Source organism: Chlamydotis macqueenii, chromosome 5 (assembly GCF_036417535.1).
Source record: "Chlamydotis macqueenii isolate bChlMac1 chromosome 5, bChlMac1.mat, whole genome shotgun sequence".
In the NCBI taxonomy this organism is placed as follows: domain Eukaryota; kingdom Metazoa; phylum Chordata; class Aves; order Otidiformes; family Otididae; genus Chlamydotis; species Chlamydotis macqueenii.
Window position 1 is genome coordinate 35,812,693 of NC_141560.1, and position 19,577 is coordinate 35,832,269.

Sequence of the window (19,577 nt, forward strand, 5' to 3'; positions counted from 1 at the left end):
CACACCATTTAAAGAAACTCCCCCTAACAGACAGTGCTTAAATCAAGTAAGAAATTTAAGTCTCTATAGCTGTAATCACTTCCTATAGAGAAGCACATTTGAGAAAGTGGAAGTTTATCTAGTTAAAAAAAGGCTATAAAATTTGAACAAATGCACAAAAGATTTTAAAAGGCTACCAAGGTACTGCAAAGCTATAAAGGCACTTAATGAGCTTCAGAGGGCAGGTTTAGTTCATCACACATAAAAGGTGCATAAACAGCTACAACACATGAAGGAGCATGCAGATTTTTTGTAACACAGAGTTCAGACTCACAAGAGGCAGAATCCAAGTGTGTTTCTTTCCTATGTGATACTAATGAAGTGGGCTGAAAGGAGCAGGTGACTTTCAGTGTTAGGTACTTGAATTTAAGTTGATCTTTTTAATGAAGAGCTACCCAGGCCCTCTGGGTATTTTCTCCCCACCCCCCCCCCCCCCCCCCCCCCAAAAACTGTAAACAGTGCATTTTGTTAAACCCTTGTATTTTCAGTGAACTGTGGCGGACTGTACAATCTTTCTGATAATCTCCTCAGGGTATGCTTAAAGGGTTTGAAAAAAAATCTACAATAAAATGAGCCTCAAACATATTACAAAGAAAGCACAGCAATTTGATCAGATCTTTCCAGGACAAATGACCTCTCCACTACTAGCTGGCTACCTGGTGATAGAAATAATTGGTTGCTACCACTGAAACACTTGAAAGCACAAGTGATGTATACAATTATTTCTGCCAGCACCAGCTGAATAGATTTTGCTACAGCAATTTCAACAAGACTGTTGTAGTCTTCATAAAAATGAAAGGCAAATAGAAGTGAAAAAACTCTGTGTAAATACCATGTGAATAGAATTAGCCGGAAAACAAACCAAACCAAAAGAGAGTATCAACACTACAATTCAAATCCAAAAAAATGAGGATGACAAGATAAGATTTCTCAAGGAATCTCTCCCATGTGGGAGATCCTTACAAAGCTGCAGGAAGAAGCGTTATTTTTATGAAAGGACCATCTGGATCCTTTAATCACATACCCAGTAACACCACCATGGTTCAATTCTCATCATTTTCGGTAAATATGATGATGGATGCTGCACTTATTCCACTAAAAGCCTGTCTTTTAATAACTGCTCCACCTCTCATCTGAGCTCCTCCTCTTTGTAAGAAATAATGTTTAGCCCTGCAAAAATACAACCTCATTAGGAGGCTTAATCTTCATTTCCAGCTTCTGTAGATACTCTTTCCCCTCAGGGTGTTCTAGTACCACAGTCAAGAAATTAAATCTTTATTAATACAGTCTATACATTTCCCACCTGCCAAGCTGATGCAATCTGAACCACATCTATGGATGGTTGAGAAAACGAACTGGTAGGAAAAGAAACACTTCTCCCCACTCCCAAAAATTAGTTCAAAGTCTTACTCTGTTTTGATCCCAGGAATTGGAAGTATTAGCCTGAGTATTTAATTGCATTCTCCTTGCACCTGCATGGTAAACAGCAGTCTTGGGCCCTGCACACCAGGCTATGAGCTTGGATGTCCTGTTCTCCATTCTGAAACACAAAGGGAAATGGTACACCTGTGTGTAACAGACAGCAAAAAGATCCCTAAAGAATCCAGAGAGCTTCTGTGGAGAACATTCTAATATTTCAAACAGAAAATATTACTTTAAAAATCTTCTTACTTTTTTACCTGCTCTATTTTCAAATGGGCTTCACCACCTTTCGTATTACTTCTTGATGTTTGTATTCAGCTTTAAAGAATCAGTTCAAAATCCAGTTTTGGATGAAAATGAAAAATGGCATGAAAGGTTTTCTTTCTGTTGTATATTCACTACCATTTGCCCTTGACTGAATGACAGTCTTTAATTAATTTTTATTCCTATCAGCCATGCAGAACCAAATACATAATAAAAATGAGCTCAACTGTAATCTGGTTTTGTGCATCATCAATAAAAGAGCTAACTAGCTAAGTTCCACTTGCACAGAAAATTATATTGTCATTAAATCTTTATAACCTTATTGGAAACAAAGTATTACACAAGGGTCACTGCCAGCATAATTTAAAGGAATAACCTAGTAATTTCAAAAGTAGACAGGTTTTCCTGAAGAATCAATATTTTTTATGACAGAGGATTCATAATCCTGTATGGATTTTGAAACAACAGAAATATATATTAAAAAACCTCAACCTACTTGTGACCTCAAGAAGCTCTCACTAGCTTAACCTGAAAATAGACTAAAACTCAATACTATTTCTACAGACAATTTTGTGACTAAAAGCTCCCTGAATGTTGTATTATTTTATGGTTGGAATCATCCGATTTTACACAATATCAAGTTCAAAATAGTCATTAAGCTCTAAGGTCCTGTCTTTACAGACACTGACATGATGAAATACTTTTGAAATTCTATTTTTTTCACAATTGATACTGTTTGCTTTTTGGCAAAGTGTAATAATGTGATTTGTATTTAGTCAGTCTGTTGGCAGACTATCACAGAATGAAGCCTATGCTAATAGTGGGGGAAAGGTGGGTTGCTTGGTGGCTAGGTTATACCATTTAGGGAGGAGCCTTAAATGGCTTCCCAGTTTTTACACAGTGACTGAGCACAATGCTGATGAGCTTGATCTCTTGAATGGTACAGCAATCTTACCCAGCTGGAAAGAAACATGGCATCACTGCTTTTTCTTCACTGACATGGGTAATATGCAAATACAGAAGTCTGTGCTCTCCTAAAAGCTGTGACTCATTATGACATACAGACACATATGACATCATTTGCTGTCTTATAATCATTTGTCCATATACGCTAGCACTCCTGCCAATGTTACAGTCACCTAGAAGAGAATATAGAACATCATGAAAAGATTTTTCATCTCCAATTTTTTAAGTTATTTTTTGGCAACTCTTAATATTTGGGTCAAATCTGCCATAACAGCAATTCTTAAAATTTCTTCAGTCTTTTTCATGTCCTTACATTACCTTGGAGGTCTTTCTCCAATTTTTTCTCCTTTTAATCATCTGTAGCTTCAAGTATCTTATTGAGTGAAACACTGCCAGAGAACTTGCCTGGACACGGGAATCTGCTGATTCATAGTATTAAGCTTGTGCAATAGTTGTCAATATTCTTTTGGATACGCCAAATAACAACTCTCTCTCCACTCCCAATAATTCTTGGATATGGAAGGGAAGTTAGCATAGGTAAGAAACAACTCCTGAGACACAGCGCCTACACACACAGTTTTGGAGAGTACAGCATGCACAGAAGTTGTTCCAGGCAAGCTGGCCTCAGCGTCAGTCACCTGCTTGGCACTTGCCTTTGGAGACACAGACCACAACTGAGCCTATTAAATAGGATCTTCCCAATGCCCTGTGCACCACAGGTGCCTCTGGTGCTTTTCCTGCCCAAGAATGTGCAATATGTGCATACGTATTTTTTAAACTTTTCAACATACTTTCTTCAGTAAATCTGCTTTAAGTTCTGTTTTCTTTATCCCATCAACAGTAGATGTGAACACTTCTACAGTCCTTCAGTTCATTATATAAGTGTAATATACAGCCATATATATCTGTATTTCATTCTGACATATCAGAATGAAAAAAATGCACTGCCACTAAGGATTTACTATTATTTATATTTCATATTGGTTATTTTCCTAAAGGAACTAAGTTTCAAATGAAACAAAAACCATAGCAATACAAATTCACTAACTATCAATAGCAGCAGGATTAAGGTCAGATATGTCTTAAAAATGAAAGTGAAATCCTTTTAGTATCTTAAGGTACTGCTGTCACTGTTATTTTGTAAAAATAATGTCCTTTTATCAAACTGTAAAACAAATGTTGCCCTCTTAGCTACTGATCACACAGAACTGTTATGCAATTAAAGGTCCATTAACACCCAAGTGGAAATACTTAAATGGATCTTACTGATTTAATGCACTTTTCACTAAACTGGAAAAGAATATGCACTTAAATTGCCTAGATTGCTTTGGAAATCTTGACATGTCATTACTTAAAAGCATTGCTTTAATAAATATGTATAAAGAACTACATATAAATGCTTAATAAAGGTGCTCTTCAAGAAGATTACTTACTGGATGCTATGAACTTACTGAAGAGAATTGTACTTGAGTACCCGATATTCATTACTAAATTTATCTTTACAATTACTTTTGTGAGACAAGCTTCTCATACTTCGTACACAAGAAACTGAAACAGAAATAATAAATGATTTGTACAAAGCCCAACAGTTGCATCAGAATCAAAAGCACTTGATTCTAGAATTTTAAGTCCTCTTCACAAATACAGATCTTAACCACAAGCCAGTCTTTCTCTTAGAGGCAATATAAACTCAATTTACAGAGCCATTATCACCCTCACTTCATCAAAAAGATAAAGAGCACCAACAAATATTTTGTTTACAACTGTGAGGTGAAATATCTATACATCAAATTTCTTCCTTAAATGTGAAGAATGGAAGCATCTTTGACAAAGTAACTGATAAAACTATTTCAAACTGTTCTAAATGCTTTCCAAGCCATCTTTAATGACTAATATTTGAAACAGACTTCAGCAAAATACGTCTCCTCTCCCTTCTACACAGCCTGTCATAAACTCAAAGTTGCTCCACTCATCCAGAATATGGCTAAATAAGCTCTTAGGCTACAAATCCTTAAGATGCAGTGAGCTGATTGTATTACACACACTCACTGCCAGAAACAGAGAAGAGGTCCTGCTTCTGACTGCGTGCCTCTGGTGCTTACTTTCTACTGGCTCTGGTATTTCTCTGATCCTCCTGTAAGCTGATTTAACTCTCTAAAATGTTAACAGAAATCCAGCAGAAAGACTGACAAATTTATCCTGTTAAATCAACAAATGGGAAAGCCTGAGAAATACCAGAACTTGCAGGCACAAGGCAGCAGAACTACCCAATCTAAGCTGATTGGGTAGTTCTTCTCCTTTTGGCAATGAGGAAATCAGCTTATCTAAGTCCAAGCAGATTCTGTGAATCTTTAATTTCTGTTCTGAGCTGCTCCAGCTTACTGTCTGCCTTCTGTTTTCTCAAGTAGGCTCACTAAAAGGTAGCTATGTTTCTTTGGGAAAACGCAGATGTCAGACCTAACACAGAAGAAGGACTGCTAAAAATCTGTAAACAAGGACAAGGAATTAAAACTGAACTGTATCAAACATTTACGATACCATTGTAACAAGCATTAGTTCAGCAGCAGATCAATAAGCTTCTACAAATCACTTTATTGCAAAGATATCTGAAAAGGAGAGGAATACCATACATAATTGAGAGAGTAACATTAGGTATCAAGATTTTTTGGCTTGGATTGTTCAGGTAACAGGTTTCTGGGGAGAGGCCAGAGTATTCTGTTGAGGAAGGCAAGGGATTGGGACACTGCATCGGATCCTGTTACACAAAGAAATTGCCCGGACCTTAATGTATCAGTTCTAAGAAAAAGAGAAGTGCTGAATATTCCATATGCTCCTTCCAAAGTTTTATTAGGATCCTTACAATTCCTGGTAATTTTTTTTACTCTAAACTCTTAACAAAGACTTTCATCTTTTCATGGCCTGAATTGTCCATTCTCCCTTAAAGACTGATAAAGATGGAGAACACACAAATTGAAAGAAGGCAGAAATATTGCTGTTCTTACTTTTGTAATAAAGAAAAATGCATCAGCATGATTAATTACTGAACAAACTGTGATTAAAACAAGTTAATGCAATGTAATTGTCATTCCAGTTCCTGTTAAAAAAAAAAAGTAACTCGTGGCTTGTACTTTCCAGGATAGCATAGTAACAAAGCTAATTGCTCCATCTTCAAAGAACTGCTCCGTGGTTTTCCCATGAATTTTTCAGTAAGATGTTGCTGAAAGAATATTTTGTTTTGGTTTGGTTTTGGTTTTTTTTTTGTTTGATTCTTTTTTCACAAAGGCAACATGACAATCATTTCAGTAAATCCTTCCAGCAAGAATATCCAAATATTCTCTTGTCTCTATTGGATATATTTTACTTAATATACAAAATAAAAGGACCATTCAAGCAAAACAAAACCAAGACCAAAACCACGCAGCTTACTTTACAAAGACTGAAATCTTTCATTGTCCAAAAAATATTGGTTTATTTCTTCTCCAACATCTTAAAAGTTTACTTAATCCCATGAACAAGTACTTATTCTTTTGCAGCTTTTATGTTTCACATCATGCTTCTAAGTATGTATTCTAAGACCATTTATAGCCCTCCTAAGTGTTTGGCAGAATAAATAAATGCATTAGAATTGATTTTGCTTCCGGTGTACTTTGTGTGAGTGTTAAATACCATTTTTGGAATCAGATATACATTACCCAGACTGCATGAATATTGTTACTTAAGAAGTTAGCTGTTGTAAAAACAGAAAAGAACAGCATCTATTCTAAAAAAAAAAAAAAAAAATACAGACAGTTGGTAATGGGTTTTGGCAGGTATTGCTGTCATTTTAATTTGCAAATGTTCATCTAGTGGAAAACAACCAATTTTTCCAACTTTTCTCTGAAGTTGCTGGGTAGCTTGAAAATATATTGCAGTGCATTCACACAGACACGTTCAAAGAACAAAGTTTCACCAGTGACTTGGCACAGTTAGAGACAGTAATATACTTTGGAACATAATTTAAAAGATAAGTGAAATTTACCTTACTAATAAATTTTTCGGGTTTTTTCCTTCATTTAAAAAATTTTGTTCTGTATTTGGCCTCAAATCGAGCCACTGATGAATGTGCAGCACACAGAAAACAGTAAGAATCAAAAGCGCTGTAGAACTGATACATGCGATTTAGAAAGGAAAGATCCAAGATAAATGTTCATCATGTTATATAGATACCTTGGACTCGTAATTAACTTGCTCGAGCTTTCTGATGCAGGATGCTTTGCTTTTTTTCCCCTCAAAGAATTTTTAGCAGAAAGTAGATCAGAATAAAACTAGGCAAGAAAAAGTGGAAAGTCCTTGAACTAAAAGGTACAGGCAGCAAACAATGTAAAATAGAATAATTTTATATGTAACAAATATGACAACCTGATACAAATTACTCAGTAAACTCACAACTCAATTTTGAAAGAAGGAGTTTTTCATTTCAGAACTGAACAGCAAGTATAAAACATTAAAGTAATCTTAAGACTGAACTCCACTTCTATTACCTTTGAAAATTTTTTTATACATTGTCTTATAATTAAGACATTCGTTATTATTTAGCCCATCATATAATTTATAGTAATCCTCTACAGAACAATATAGTTAATTTAGTATCATCAATAACTTTATACAGATACAGTATTGAAGCCATGTCCTCTTTTGCTTACGGTTAAGTACAAAACAGCTTATATAGACTAAAAAAAGCTACACACCACATTTGTAGCATACTGTATTTTGTGCCTGATGAAAGTTTACAGTAGTGGCTTTTTGATCTTTCAAGACAAATAAACATGATACCACATAACAAACAGTTGTGCAAACCCAGGCTTAGTAGGAAGACTTAACTACCTCCTTTTTCCAGAACTACTTTTCCCTGCTTTACTGCTGCTAGTACCAGACTTGCTGGAAGATTTTGAAGAGAAAAGTCTTGTCATGAACTCAGAGACATCTGGCAGTTCATGGTTGGAATTCAGCATGTTCATTGACTGCTCCATTTCCTGCATGCAAAGAACAGATAACCTTAATAACTCGTAACAATTCTGGCTGTTTCTAAGGCATCAGGTAAAGATTGTATCAGGAAGATGTCAAATTTTCCCAAATACTGTTTTACTATTTGTAGTCCTCCAGAGTACATATTGCTACGTATTTTTATGCAACCACAGCCAAATGCCCAGCTACACACAGAAACATAAACCTCCAAAACTAAAAGCACTGGTGCATGGAAAATGGTAACCATGTCTTAAGTAGTCTTATAGGGCAACAATCTGATTTTTAAAAAAATTCTCAAAGAAAAAAATGATATTATTTATTTTCAGCATTAGTTTCCTCCATTTTAACATTTAAGCTTTGTTTAGATTTTCATATCTGTGTTCTCATAGATTTCACATACTTTTGTGTTTTGAAATTAGTATTATTTATGCTAAATCTAACAAGTTTTTGAAACTATTTGAAAAGATTAGATATTTTTATTGCCCTACTTTGTAACATGAAGCTATTAGTGTACACAAGCTAAGTTCTCTACGTTTCATGAAGGTAAGGATTTTAGTATGAGATCATATATCCAGCTAAGCTTAATCTAACTCCAGAGTTTAACATAGTGGCTCTATGAGATGAATGAGTACGTGTAAAAAAAACCCAAACAAACAAAACAACAAATGACCAACCCTGAAGTACTTTTAATGCATACAACAGCTGAACTGCACATTCACAATGCGGTAAGGCATATAGTAACTGCCAATTTAATGTGGGATTGTCACCTTTCTCTTCTAGTTACCATTCAGAATGATACAGCTTTAATTGTTTTCAAGGTACAAACGAAGCAAAAGCTGTTATGGTAGCCTTTGTTACTATTGCATCTATACTAGATCTGTATTTAATGCCTCTATAAGAACAGTTACTACATCATTAACTTTCTGTATAAACTAGTACTGTGCTGATTCCGTAAAGAAAAAAAACAAGCTAACTTGAAAAATATAATACAAGCTCCATACCCTCCTCAAGCAAACTGAAGTTGGATATACACTTAAGAATTTAATACATGGTCATCTACAGAATGCCATTACAATGGAGTTCTTAAAAACTACCTTCTCCTAGTCTTTAACGATAATTTAAATTACAAGCAAGATTCCTTCAACTTAAAACTCCTCCTTAACAGGTCATAATAAGAACTAAATAATCTGTTCTAATAAGAACAGAATCAACAGACAGGCTGTCTGAAAGCAGTGTCAGTGAGAAAAAGTAAGGCATAAGTGATTTTTAAAAAATTTTACTTCCAAAGTTTTGCTTGGTTTGAAGAACAAGCCACAGATATCCAGCATATCTTCAGATCCTGTTTTTAATAAAAATTAAAGCCAAAAGAGCACTACATAGCTCTCATATGCTTTTTATAGGTATTACTTAAAAAAAAAAAAAAAAAAAAAAGCCAACCTCAGACACCTATAAAGTACTACTGAAGACAGCGGTCACTTAGAGGAAAAGGAATTTAAATTAACCAAACCCTCAAAAAGCAGCCACCCAAGACAGACAAGGAATACTTCTAAAAATAAGAAAGGATTTAGAAAACACCTTGAATCTCCATTTTGTCCTAGCCTTCTGCTATTCAGCATTTTGCACGATGAAAGGACAATAAATCAGATAATTTAATGACTTAAGACTCTGTATCATATACACTATTACAACATCTGGATTTAACAGTCTTGTAAACAATGTGATTTAGGTTGATGGTTAAGAGAACATCACATAGTGCTCTTCTCGATACACATGACACTTACTAAACAATGTCTAAAATGAAGTGCTAGATTTAAACATAGTGCAGAAATACATTGGAAATTTATAGAAAAAATAGCCTTTGAGAAATTGTATTTATCGCTCTAAAGAAACTCTGGAAAACAACATTCATACTGTAATACTTTCAAAGCTGTGCCAAACAATTTAATTATGTGTTGTGCTGTTTAACAGCACATTAATGAGTTGGAAATGTCAGAATTCATTGTTAGAACAGTAACAATGTATTAACTGAATAAATGATGCCGATTAAGACTTCTTTAAAAGTCAGTTTTGGTTTTGTTACTTTTCTGTACCTTAAAATCTCATTATCTTTGTTCCCTATGTCTGCATCAAATGAACATACTTACCCGTCTCATATCAGGATCACTAGTGTTGACAACTTTAGGCAAAAGCACAAATATCAGTAATGGAAGAACCATCATCATCACCTACATAGAAAACAGCAAGTATTTCTTCAGCTTATTTGTTGCTACAGACATTTTTAGACACACTGACATAAAGCTTTTAGCTAGACAGACAAATTCTAGAACTACTGCATTCTGAGTTGGTAACCTAGTAACAGTAATCTACTTGTCAGGGAAGAAATCTGATAAAGCAGTATTATGTTTTAAATAACAGATTTCAAAGTTGGACCATTAAAGTAAATGCTTGTTATCTCTTTCAACTGTTATAATTACAATCTTGCAGGTGATCTCCACACTACTAGAACAACATCATGTTGTCAAAGGAATCAGACTACAGGCTATTTTCAAAGTATACACATTAACAGAGTGGCTGTGTAGGGAGCAGAGGTCATAGGGAAACTTCCTATTTGTAAAGAAGTAAAAACCAAAGAAATAAAACAATCCTCTCAGAAGAACAGCGTGCACATCTTTTCTCTATTACTTTAATCCTAGTGTTCTGAAGAATAGCTATACTTAGACTTGTAGCATACTTTTAACTTCTGTGTTGCTTGTACATACCATAGGGTTCATGAGGAAATCTGTCCATCCCCAAGATTCTCTCTTTATAAAGTATGAAGGAGGTCCAGAAGATTTCATCTGGAGTGGGTATGGCAGCCTAACAACTTCAGAGGTTTTTATGTAATTCACGTATCTTGCTCTAATGAACAAAATGTAAATAATCAAAAACATAAACAGAAACTTTAACAACAACAAAAAAAAGATTATTTAATAATATTCCAAACAAAGTTTTAATAATAGACAACAAACGAAACCATCTGCTAGGCAGTGTCAGCTAGGCTCCACACTTCAGAAGCTAATTTCTTTCAGCAGCATACTTCATGGAATCAAACGATACTTTACCTTTTTTCAGGCTAGCTACTAAGCAGGCTGAAAACTCGATATGCAAAACAGACTTGCGGATCATAAACACCAGAACTATTTGTTCAAATGTGACTTACGCAAAACATTTTTTCTCACCTTGTTAATGAGCAAAAAAAAGCTACAATGTTTAAAGAGAAGGTACAGCTTTGAACACTTTAGTGTAGCTTAAATAGAGTTTGTTCGGGGCAACAATTATTTATATATGAAATTAATACCACCTTTTCCCTAAGTGCATTACTTTGCATTTATCAATACCAAACCTCAGTCTTTATGACTTTATAAGGTCTTTCCATAGTTCTTCACTAGTATTCTTCACTTGGGCATAGTACCAAGTAACTAAATATTACCGCCTAACTTTGTCACTTTTTGCCCTTCTTTCATGATTTATGAATATTTGCCCACCTTGTGCAACTCCAGGGATGACTTCTGCCCACTACAAAAGAAATCATTTGTTCCTTCTGAATTTTTCACCAAATACTCCTCCATGGAATCTCTTTATCTCCCACCTTATGACTACATGTTTTCTTCAAAAGCTTTTGAGATTTTGCAAGACATCAAACATATCTGTTATCCACATACTGTTTCCATTTTCTAAGAATTCCAGTAGGTTTTTTTTAAGGCACATTTCCCTTAGAAAAGTCCAGTTGGCAATATGGAGAGTGGGACTGAATGCAGCCTCAGCAAGTTTGCTGATGACACCAAGCTGTGTGGTGCAGTCAACACGGTGGAGGGGAGGGATGCCACCCAGAGGGACCTTGACAGGCTGGAGAGATGGGCCCATGCAAACCTCATGAAGTTCAACAAGGCCAAGTGCAAGGTCCTGCACCTGGGTCGGGGCAATCCCAAGCACAAATACAGGATGGGCAGAGAATGGATTGAGAGCAACCATGAGGAGAAGGACTTGGGGGTGTTCTTTGATGAGAAGCTCAACGTGAGCCGACAAAGTGCGCTTGCTGCCCAGAAAGCCAACCGCATCTTGGGCTGCATCAAAAGCAGTGTGGCCAGCAGGTCGAGGGAGGTGATTCTGCCCTTCTACTCTGCTCTTGTGAGACCTCATCTGGAATACTGTGTCCAGTTCTGGAGCCCCCAACATAAGGACATAGGCCTGTCAGAGCGAGTCCAGAGGAGGGCCACAAGGATGATCAGAGGGCTGGAGCACCTTCGCTGTGAGGACAGGCTGAGAGAGTTGGCGCTCAGTATGGACAAGAGAAAGCTCCGGGGAGACCTTCTTGCAACCTTCCATTACCGCAAGGAGGCCTACAAGAAAGATCAAGAGGGACTTTTGACAAGGGCATGTAGTGTTAGGACAAGGGGCAATGGTTTTAAACTGGAAGAGGGTAGATTCAGATTAGATATAAGGAAGAAATTCTTTACTGTGATGGTGGTGAGGCACGGGAACTGGCTGCCTAGGGAAGATGTGGATGCCTCATCTCTGGAAGTGTTCAAGGCCAGGCTGGATGCGGCTTTGAGCAACCTGGTGTAGTGAAAGATGTCCCTGCCCATGGCAGGGGAGTTGGAACTAGATGATCTTTAAGATTCCTTCCAACTCAAACCATTCTATGATTCTAAGTGAGAGCTTATACACACTATAGTGCATATTTCACTGAGTTCCTTTCCTATTTATTACATATTCATGGTTGACAGTGAGATACTAACAAAGCATAAAAATAAAAATTTCATAAAGTTTCAGCAAAAATTTAAGCAGAAACCAACTCTGTTATTATTATAAATAGACTGTTTGCACTGTTTTCAGTTTGAGATTTCAGTTTTCAAACTCTCCTAAAAATACTGCTGCAGCGTTTATATTGATGTTTGTCCTCCTAAAATGTAACAACATTTTTTATAAGATACTGTAAAAGACAAACTTGAAGATACTACATGTGTGCCTGTATATAGAAAAATGAACTACAAACATGTTCATTTAAATGAAAATCACCTTTTTAGAAAGGATAGTCATTTTTCTGTATTACTTACTGAATAGTGTGCAGTCACAGATGCACAGTTATAGTTGTTAGGGATAACGTATCTGGCCATAACATAAAAAAAGCTAATGATGCTACAGAAATACTGCAGGCTGGCAACTACCAGCATTTGCCAGTAACTGTAAGGAGTATCTTACTGAGGTGTAACAGAAATATTTTCAAATTTAGAATTAGAATTTCATTGTGCCAAGTCTTGACAGAACATTTACCAACAAAGAAAGGAAAAAGGGAATAAAAAAAAAGGTATTTGGAAAGATAAGGCAGTTAACTGATTTATGTCTAGATTTTATTTCAGGATAGCTGCATTAGTAAATAACTAAACAAATAGAAGGACTCTTTTTATCTATTTCCTCTTATTTAAGGCCATAAATATGAAAGGAAGAAAGAAATCAGTCTTTGAAGAAACGTGCTCCTAGAAGTGATGTTAAAAGATGCTGAAACATACAGTCTGAAATGAAACATCAGATCTACAGTACTGTTGTGCTGGTTTTGTTTAGTGAAGCAGGGCTACAGAGGCAGCTTCTGCAAGAAGCTGCTAGAAGTTGCTCCCCTTTGTCCAGAGGACTCGGCTGGGCCTAGGGCAGACCCACTGCTGGCCAGGGCTGAGCCAATTGGTAGCAGAATGTTCCCTGATAACGCCTCTGCGATAAGAAGCTGAAGTGAAGAAGCTGAAGCAGGGGGTAGAGAGGGGGAAGCATGAGCTTTGTGGGCCTTGCAGGCCTCACTCTCTGGCCTCCTACCAGGCAGCTGTCTGGGCTTGACTCGGCCCAGCCCGGCTGCAAGAAGTAAAGACAGATGTGAAGAGAACCTGAGAGGCGTCTGCCTGAGCCTGATTGTGAAGAATTTCTTGTGAGAGGAACGGCTGCAGACACCAAGGTCAGTGAAGAAGGAGAGGGAGGAGTAACGCTGCTCCTGCCAGAGATTCCCCTGCAGCCCGTGGTGCAGGCTGTGCCCCTGCAGCCCATGGAGGTCCACAGAGGAGCAGAGATCCACCTGCAGCCCATGGAGGACCCCACGCTGGGGCAGACGGATGCCTGAAGGATGCTGTGGCCCATGGAGGGCTCACACTGGGGCAGCCATTCCGGAGGGACTGCACCTCATGGAAAAACAACCCGTGCTGGAGCAGTTTACCAATGACTGTAGCCTGTGGGAGGGACCCCAAGGTGGAGCAGGGGAAGAACGTGAGGAGTTTTTCCCCCGAGGAGCAAGGAGCAGTGTAAAGTGACGTGTGATGAACTCACCATAACCCCCATTCCCCATTCCTCCGTGTGCTGCTTGCGGGGCAAGGAGGTAGAGATAACTGAACACAAAGTGAAGCTAGGAAGAGGGAGGGGTGTGGCAAGGTTATTTTGTTCTCTTTCTCATTATCCTGCTTTGGTTTTAACAATAAATAAATAGTTTTCCCCAAGTCAAGTCTGTTTTCCCTGTAACGGTAACTTTAAAGATCTCTTCCTGTTCTTATCTCAAACATAAAGCCTTTTTTTTTTCCTTACATTAGCTCTCCCTATTCCATTGGAGGGGAGTGAAGATAAACTACGACAACTGTTTACATTACTTCTTATATTGTGCTGTCAAGCATACTTAATAGATCAATACAGAAGCAAATCAGAAAAGGCTCACCTCATTTTACCTTTTGAAGTTATGTCAACTCGCACAGGCTCAAATTTATGAGCAGGGGATATAACTTCCACTACATAAGATCCTGAAGGTACATCATGAACCACAAAACTTCCATCTGTCCTGAAACACAGTAAGTTTCACTACATTTCAATATGCTCCAGTACACAAGGGAGGGTGCCTTATTTTTTTAAAGAAAAAATATGTAATAGTATCATTTTGTATTATAAACATATAAATTATGACCAATGTTACGTTGGTCATAACAACAATGACCAAAATAAAAATTTAAATCGCTCAGCACTCATATCAAGCCCCTTAAGGTCATCAATGTGTGTCACAACAGTAGCAGAAATTACAAGTTACGTTAAAGATTTTCTCATTCCCTCAAGCTATTGTCTTGTTGGAGGAATAATTTAACATCCTAAGTAAGATCTGAAATGGTTAGATTTCATGTATTCAAATGATGGCAGAATTGACTTACACCTTCCTTCCTCCTTCTGAAATACATACAATAAAGTTTACTTTGCTTCAGTACTTCTACTGGAAGCAAAAAAAAGCAAAAATTGACATCCTACGTAGTGTAGGTAGATATTGGAGATGACCTGCAATGCACAAAAACTGTGGTTTTTGCCTTTATTGCAAATTAAGAGGTTTTTACATTTAATTGCTCCCTTTAGGATTAGCCCACGCTGAAAAGCTCTATCACAACAATAAGGAAACTAAGCGTTCTGAACATATACAGAGAAAGGATTTTTAGACAGACTGCTTTTATTTTAAAATATGAAACTTCAATATTCAGTGAAAATATTAGTAAAAGGATACTTGAACGCTTCAGCACCAGTTGCCATTATATTAAATTATATTAAGTTTTTCTCCTACACGCTTCCAGAATTTTCCAGGAAGAAACACCTAGTGTTCTCTAGTCTTGTAAAATTAAATTAATATAAAAGATATCTCTCCTAAAAATAAGAGCCAAATTTAAGACAAAAAAAAAAACTTGTCCAAAGAGGAAAAAAATAAACCCTGATACATTAGAAACTCACATCAGGAAAAGAAATAAATGAATTTCAAAAAGAATTTTGTCCTTATATCCTTCACACAAGTTCTCTCTCTCAAAGATGTACATCCCTTAAGAACCTTTCCACCACAGAGAAGCATATGAACAGTACTGTGTAGGCGGGTTTCACTCATACTTTATGCGATGCTTTTAACTTTGCTCACATTGTCTTATATTGCAACTGATTTAAGGATGTTTCTCTAGGTATTTCCTTTTAATTTTTCATTCTTTACTTTGGTAAAATTCAATTATAGGGTTTTTAAAAAATATTTTAAAATATTTTTTATATGACAAAGCAAATCCCTGCTTCCTACACTGGTATCCAATACTGCCTTTTAAGAGGAAAAAGGGTGTCATTTTTTTACAGTGGGGAAATGAAACAGATTTTTAAAATGCTTGTACTAGAGAATGACTCTTGAAACACTAAAACAGTAACTTTGCTATATGTTTAAATCCATCACTGAAGGTGAAGCATCTTTCTACTGAGCCTGAAATACCACTGTTATTTAAGAAAAGTGTTCTTCTTCTAACACAGTTCTTATTAAAAGTATACTGCCATTCAGCACTGTGATTTTTAAAACTGATCAAAAAAAAATCCCAACCATCATCAAAGCATTTTTGCTAAAATGTTCCATGCTTATGGTAGCACAATATCTACAAATACGTTTATCAAATGGAATAACTTATATAATATTAATTCCTTGGATTTAACTGATATCAATATAATTTGGTAAGTCTACAAATAGACATTATGAAATTAATGTAACCAATAGATCTTGATATCTAGATCACACTGTAATAAATATGGTATGCTCTTAGCTAACATCATTTCCTCATATTTCAGACAACTTGAATTCCAAGTAAGCATTTGGAAACATAACCAGCTCCATGGTATTTACTAAATCAGCTCCTAAACATGATGTCAGGCTCCCACAACTTGGTTGTACTGGCTTATCAGGTGCTACACGGACAAGATTCTGCAAGTTTTGCAGAGTAAAATCTGTTGTATTAACCTATCGACAGTTCCCAGAGACAAAGTTCAGTTCAACTTTTACTTCAGATGGAATAATTAAGAATTATTTGCATTTATGAGATGGTATATCTTAATTCCATATAAACTTTCTAATTTTAATTCATTATTTTAAAAGCAATGTATTATACTGTACTAAAAATAATAAAAAGAATTTTAAAATTAGCTTCTACTCTTGAAGCTATGAGATCAGTTTAATTCTTAATTCTGAGAACATTTTCTATGTCTTAATATCTCTAGATCCTTTGCTGATCTGAATATACCCGCTACCACCTGAGACTAAATAAGCTAGTGTGATTTATAGCTTCCAAATGCATTTACACGATCTTGTGTAAAGGAATAAAGCTATATCCCTTGAAATGGCTTTCACTGGTACAGTGAAAAAGTTTTTCACAGGTATTGCAATAAATACCTACAACTGTAACTTTCTGCCACAAACAACCATTTCTCCAGAATGAGCAAATTCTTAGCTAAGGAGAGTGTCTTAAAAAAGAAATGACAGATTTGCACCCACAAAAGTGGAGAATGCTGTACTCCAGAATGTAATGCAAACGTGTTTGCTTTTTTAATTAAAACCCAGTTGGAATTTTTTGATTACTAAAAAGTCAGCAGCCCTAGTCATCAATTTGGTTACGTCTGCAGAAGGCTGACTACAGCACTACAGGTTCCCACTGCAGGCCTGGTCGCTTCTAAAACCTTACTGATGCAAGCGTACCAGTAAAGACAAAGTCGGACGCGAAACGTCCATCCCCACAGCTCTGCGCTGCTAACTGGGACAAGGCCGCTAACTGGTAACGAGCTGCTCCATCTGGCCGCCATCTTACGGCCGCAACAGGAGAAGGGACTGTACGCCTGTCAGCGCCGCGGAGGCGGAGGGTATGTCCGAACGGCACCCGCCGCGCAGGCCGACACCGGCCCAAGCCCGGCGAGGGACGCTCACCCCCCCGCCGGGACCAAGCCCCCGCCGGGACCAAGCCCCCGCCCCGCCCGCCGCTCACTTCAGGAAGCCGACGTGCTCCTCCCCGTCAACCAGCACCCGGGCCCCCGCGATCCAGTCCTGCGGCTTCACCCCGGGCACCACGGCCCGGCCCTCGATCTTAAACCGCTCCCCGGGGCCCGCGCCGCCCGGTGACTCCGCTGTCCCAACTGCCTCCGAGCCACGGGCGCCATCGGGCAGCGGCGACGCAAAAAGCCAAAGCAGCACCAGGCACGCAGCCCCGCACGGCGCCGCCATCGCGCTCCCGCCTCCTGTGCGGGGCGGGGCGCATGCGCTGAGCGCGAGCCGTCGCGGCCCGGAGTGCCGCCGCAAACTCGCTGCGCGTGCGCACCAGGCAGGCGGGAAAGGGCTCTGATGCCGTGCGCATGCGCAGATGAGGCTGTGGCGCGCCTTCATGTGATGTAAAGAGCACTGGCGAATAGGAGTGAGGGAGCTGTTCAGCCATGACGGTTAGCGAGGCGGAAGTGCTCTGAGGGTGTCTCTCGGGTGAGGTATCGCAGGGCCCGGGCGGCAGCTGCCTGGGCGGAGGGGGCGGCCCCTGGGCGGGCGCAGCTTCTCTCTGAGCGGGGCCGGGCGCTTCGCCTGCAGCCCCGCATGGCGGGAGTGCGGGGCCCGAGCAGGCCTGGCCGCCCTGCGGCCCGCGTCCGCATCGACGAGTGCAGGCCGCGGGGAAGCCCCTCACCTCAGGCAGAGCACCGGGGAGGCCAGGGAGGCCCCTGCCCCTTACTAGAGGCGATAGAGGTGCTCCAGGGCTGGCTGTCCACGGAGATCTTTCTGACCTTGCAGCTGGTGCTCTTGGACCCTAAAAGCAGCACAGTTGCTAAAACCATTTTGCGGAGCTCACTGTAACTCCGGGGCACGGGTAACTTGCAACCTAGATTATCTGTTGCCTTACACAGTTGTTCCCCAAGTCGCTTATTCCACGATAAGGAATGAATTGGGCATTAGAAGAGCAGGGAGGGCTCCTTTGTTTTTCAGTTTGTGAGTAAAAACAAGGGATACAATGATTTGCTACTTAAAATGTGGAAGAACACAAGTGGGAAACTGCAGAATGTAAATAAATGTGTAAAAAGTAGATGTATCTTCTTTGGTAATGGATGTATTTGAAATTAAGACATATTAGTTTTAAGTTAAATCTTACTAGTTACTACACAAAGAAACTAACCAACCTTTTTCTAGGAAAAAAAGTTACAAAAAAAAAAGCTTACAAAATAAAAAGATTTAAATTAGTCATTAAATCAAGGCTTAAAGTGTTGGTTTTTTTTTAACCACTGATAGCACTGCAGTTTGTTTCTGATTAATAACTAGAACGTGTGGACAGTACAATAGCATGAAAAGCTGTTACTTAGTAGACACAGATTTAAAGGAGAGCCCAAGAGGGCTGTCGTGCCTTCCCTACTCCCGTTTTTGCTTTACACATCATGTCCTGTTATGTCGTACATATTCATTGTCATGGTATGGCTACACCTGTCTCTTTTTACCTCTGTTACCTATGTCAGAGTTAATTATTAAATAGTGTTTTCAAAGTGTTCAATTATTAAGCATTATGTTCAGGGATGATGAACTTGGTTATCAGCTGATACTAAATAAAAACATTATATTACACCAGGCATGACTTTGAAAGTGTATGTCGCCCCACGTGAGTGGGATAATGTGAATTATTTCTCTGGTAGTATTTTTGAGCTGTCTCTACTTTAAAGACAACCAGGAAGACAGATGATTGATGAGGTTCTTCTGTCACATAAACTCACAAAAGCAAGAAACTCCAGCAGTTTTGGGAGTGGAAACCTAAGAATGCTAGAACTGAATGGCGTTAGAAAGTACCTTCTCTGAATTGAGTAACTGTGGGTTATAACACTGCAGAAAGACATCATCTTCATAGTGACATCTCCTGCTACTAGTTTTTATGTGCAGCTAGTGTAAAAATGCTCCTATTGTTTAAATATCCTCAAGGAACTGTATTAGGATGTTGTCAGACCACATAGAATGGTCTCTCCAGTTTTAAGGATTTCTTCAACCAAATAATTTATTTTTATAACCTACAGTTACTAGGTTTAAAGCCTTGTGAACCCAA

The 19,577-nt window shown here is 38.2% G+C and overlaps 2 protein-coding genes across 4 annotated transcripts in view; both read right to left on the reverse strand.

Moving 5' to 3' along the window:
* LOC104485794 (fibrinogen-like protein 1-like protein) overlaps positions 1-19,577 on the reverse strand; it is a 187,223-nt gene that overhangs the window by 16,549 nt on the left and 151,097 nt on the right. The gene's annotated exons all lie outside the window — the stretch shown is intronic.
* Positions 6,485-17,779, reverse strand: EMC7 (ER membrane protein complex subunit 7). 3 transcript variants are annotated; one of them, XM_086749564.1, is made up of 6 exons: positions 17,505-17,779; positions 14,420-14,539; positions 10,455-10,593; positions 9,840-9,920; positions 7,555-7,703; positions 6,485-6,995 (listed from the first exon to the last, which is right to left on the reverse strand). In XM_086749564.1, exons 1-6 carry the CDS (start codon positions 17,738-17,740, stop codon positions 6,959-6,961), a joined length of 762 nt encoding a protein of 253 aa, XP_086605690.1. In that variant the 5' UTR covers positions 17,741-17,779; the 3' UTR covers positions 6,485-6,958. The 3 variants fall into 3 exon arrangements, with proteins under 3 accessions (XP_086605690.1, XP_010120050.2, XP_086605691.1); XM_010121748.2 differs by lacking the exon at positions 17,505-17,779 and adding an exon at positions 17,222-17,453; XM_086749565.1 differs by having other exon boundaries at positions 6,485-7,703; positions 17,505-17,776.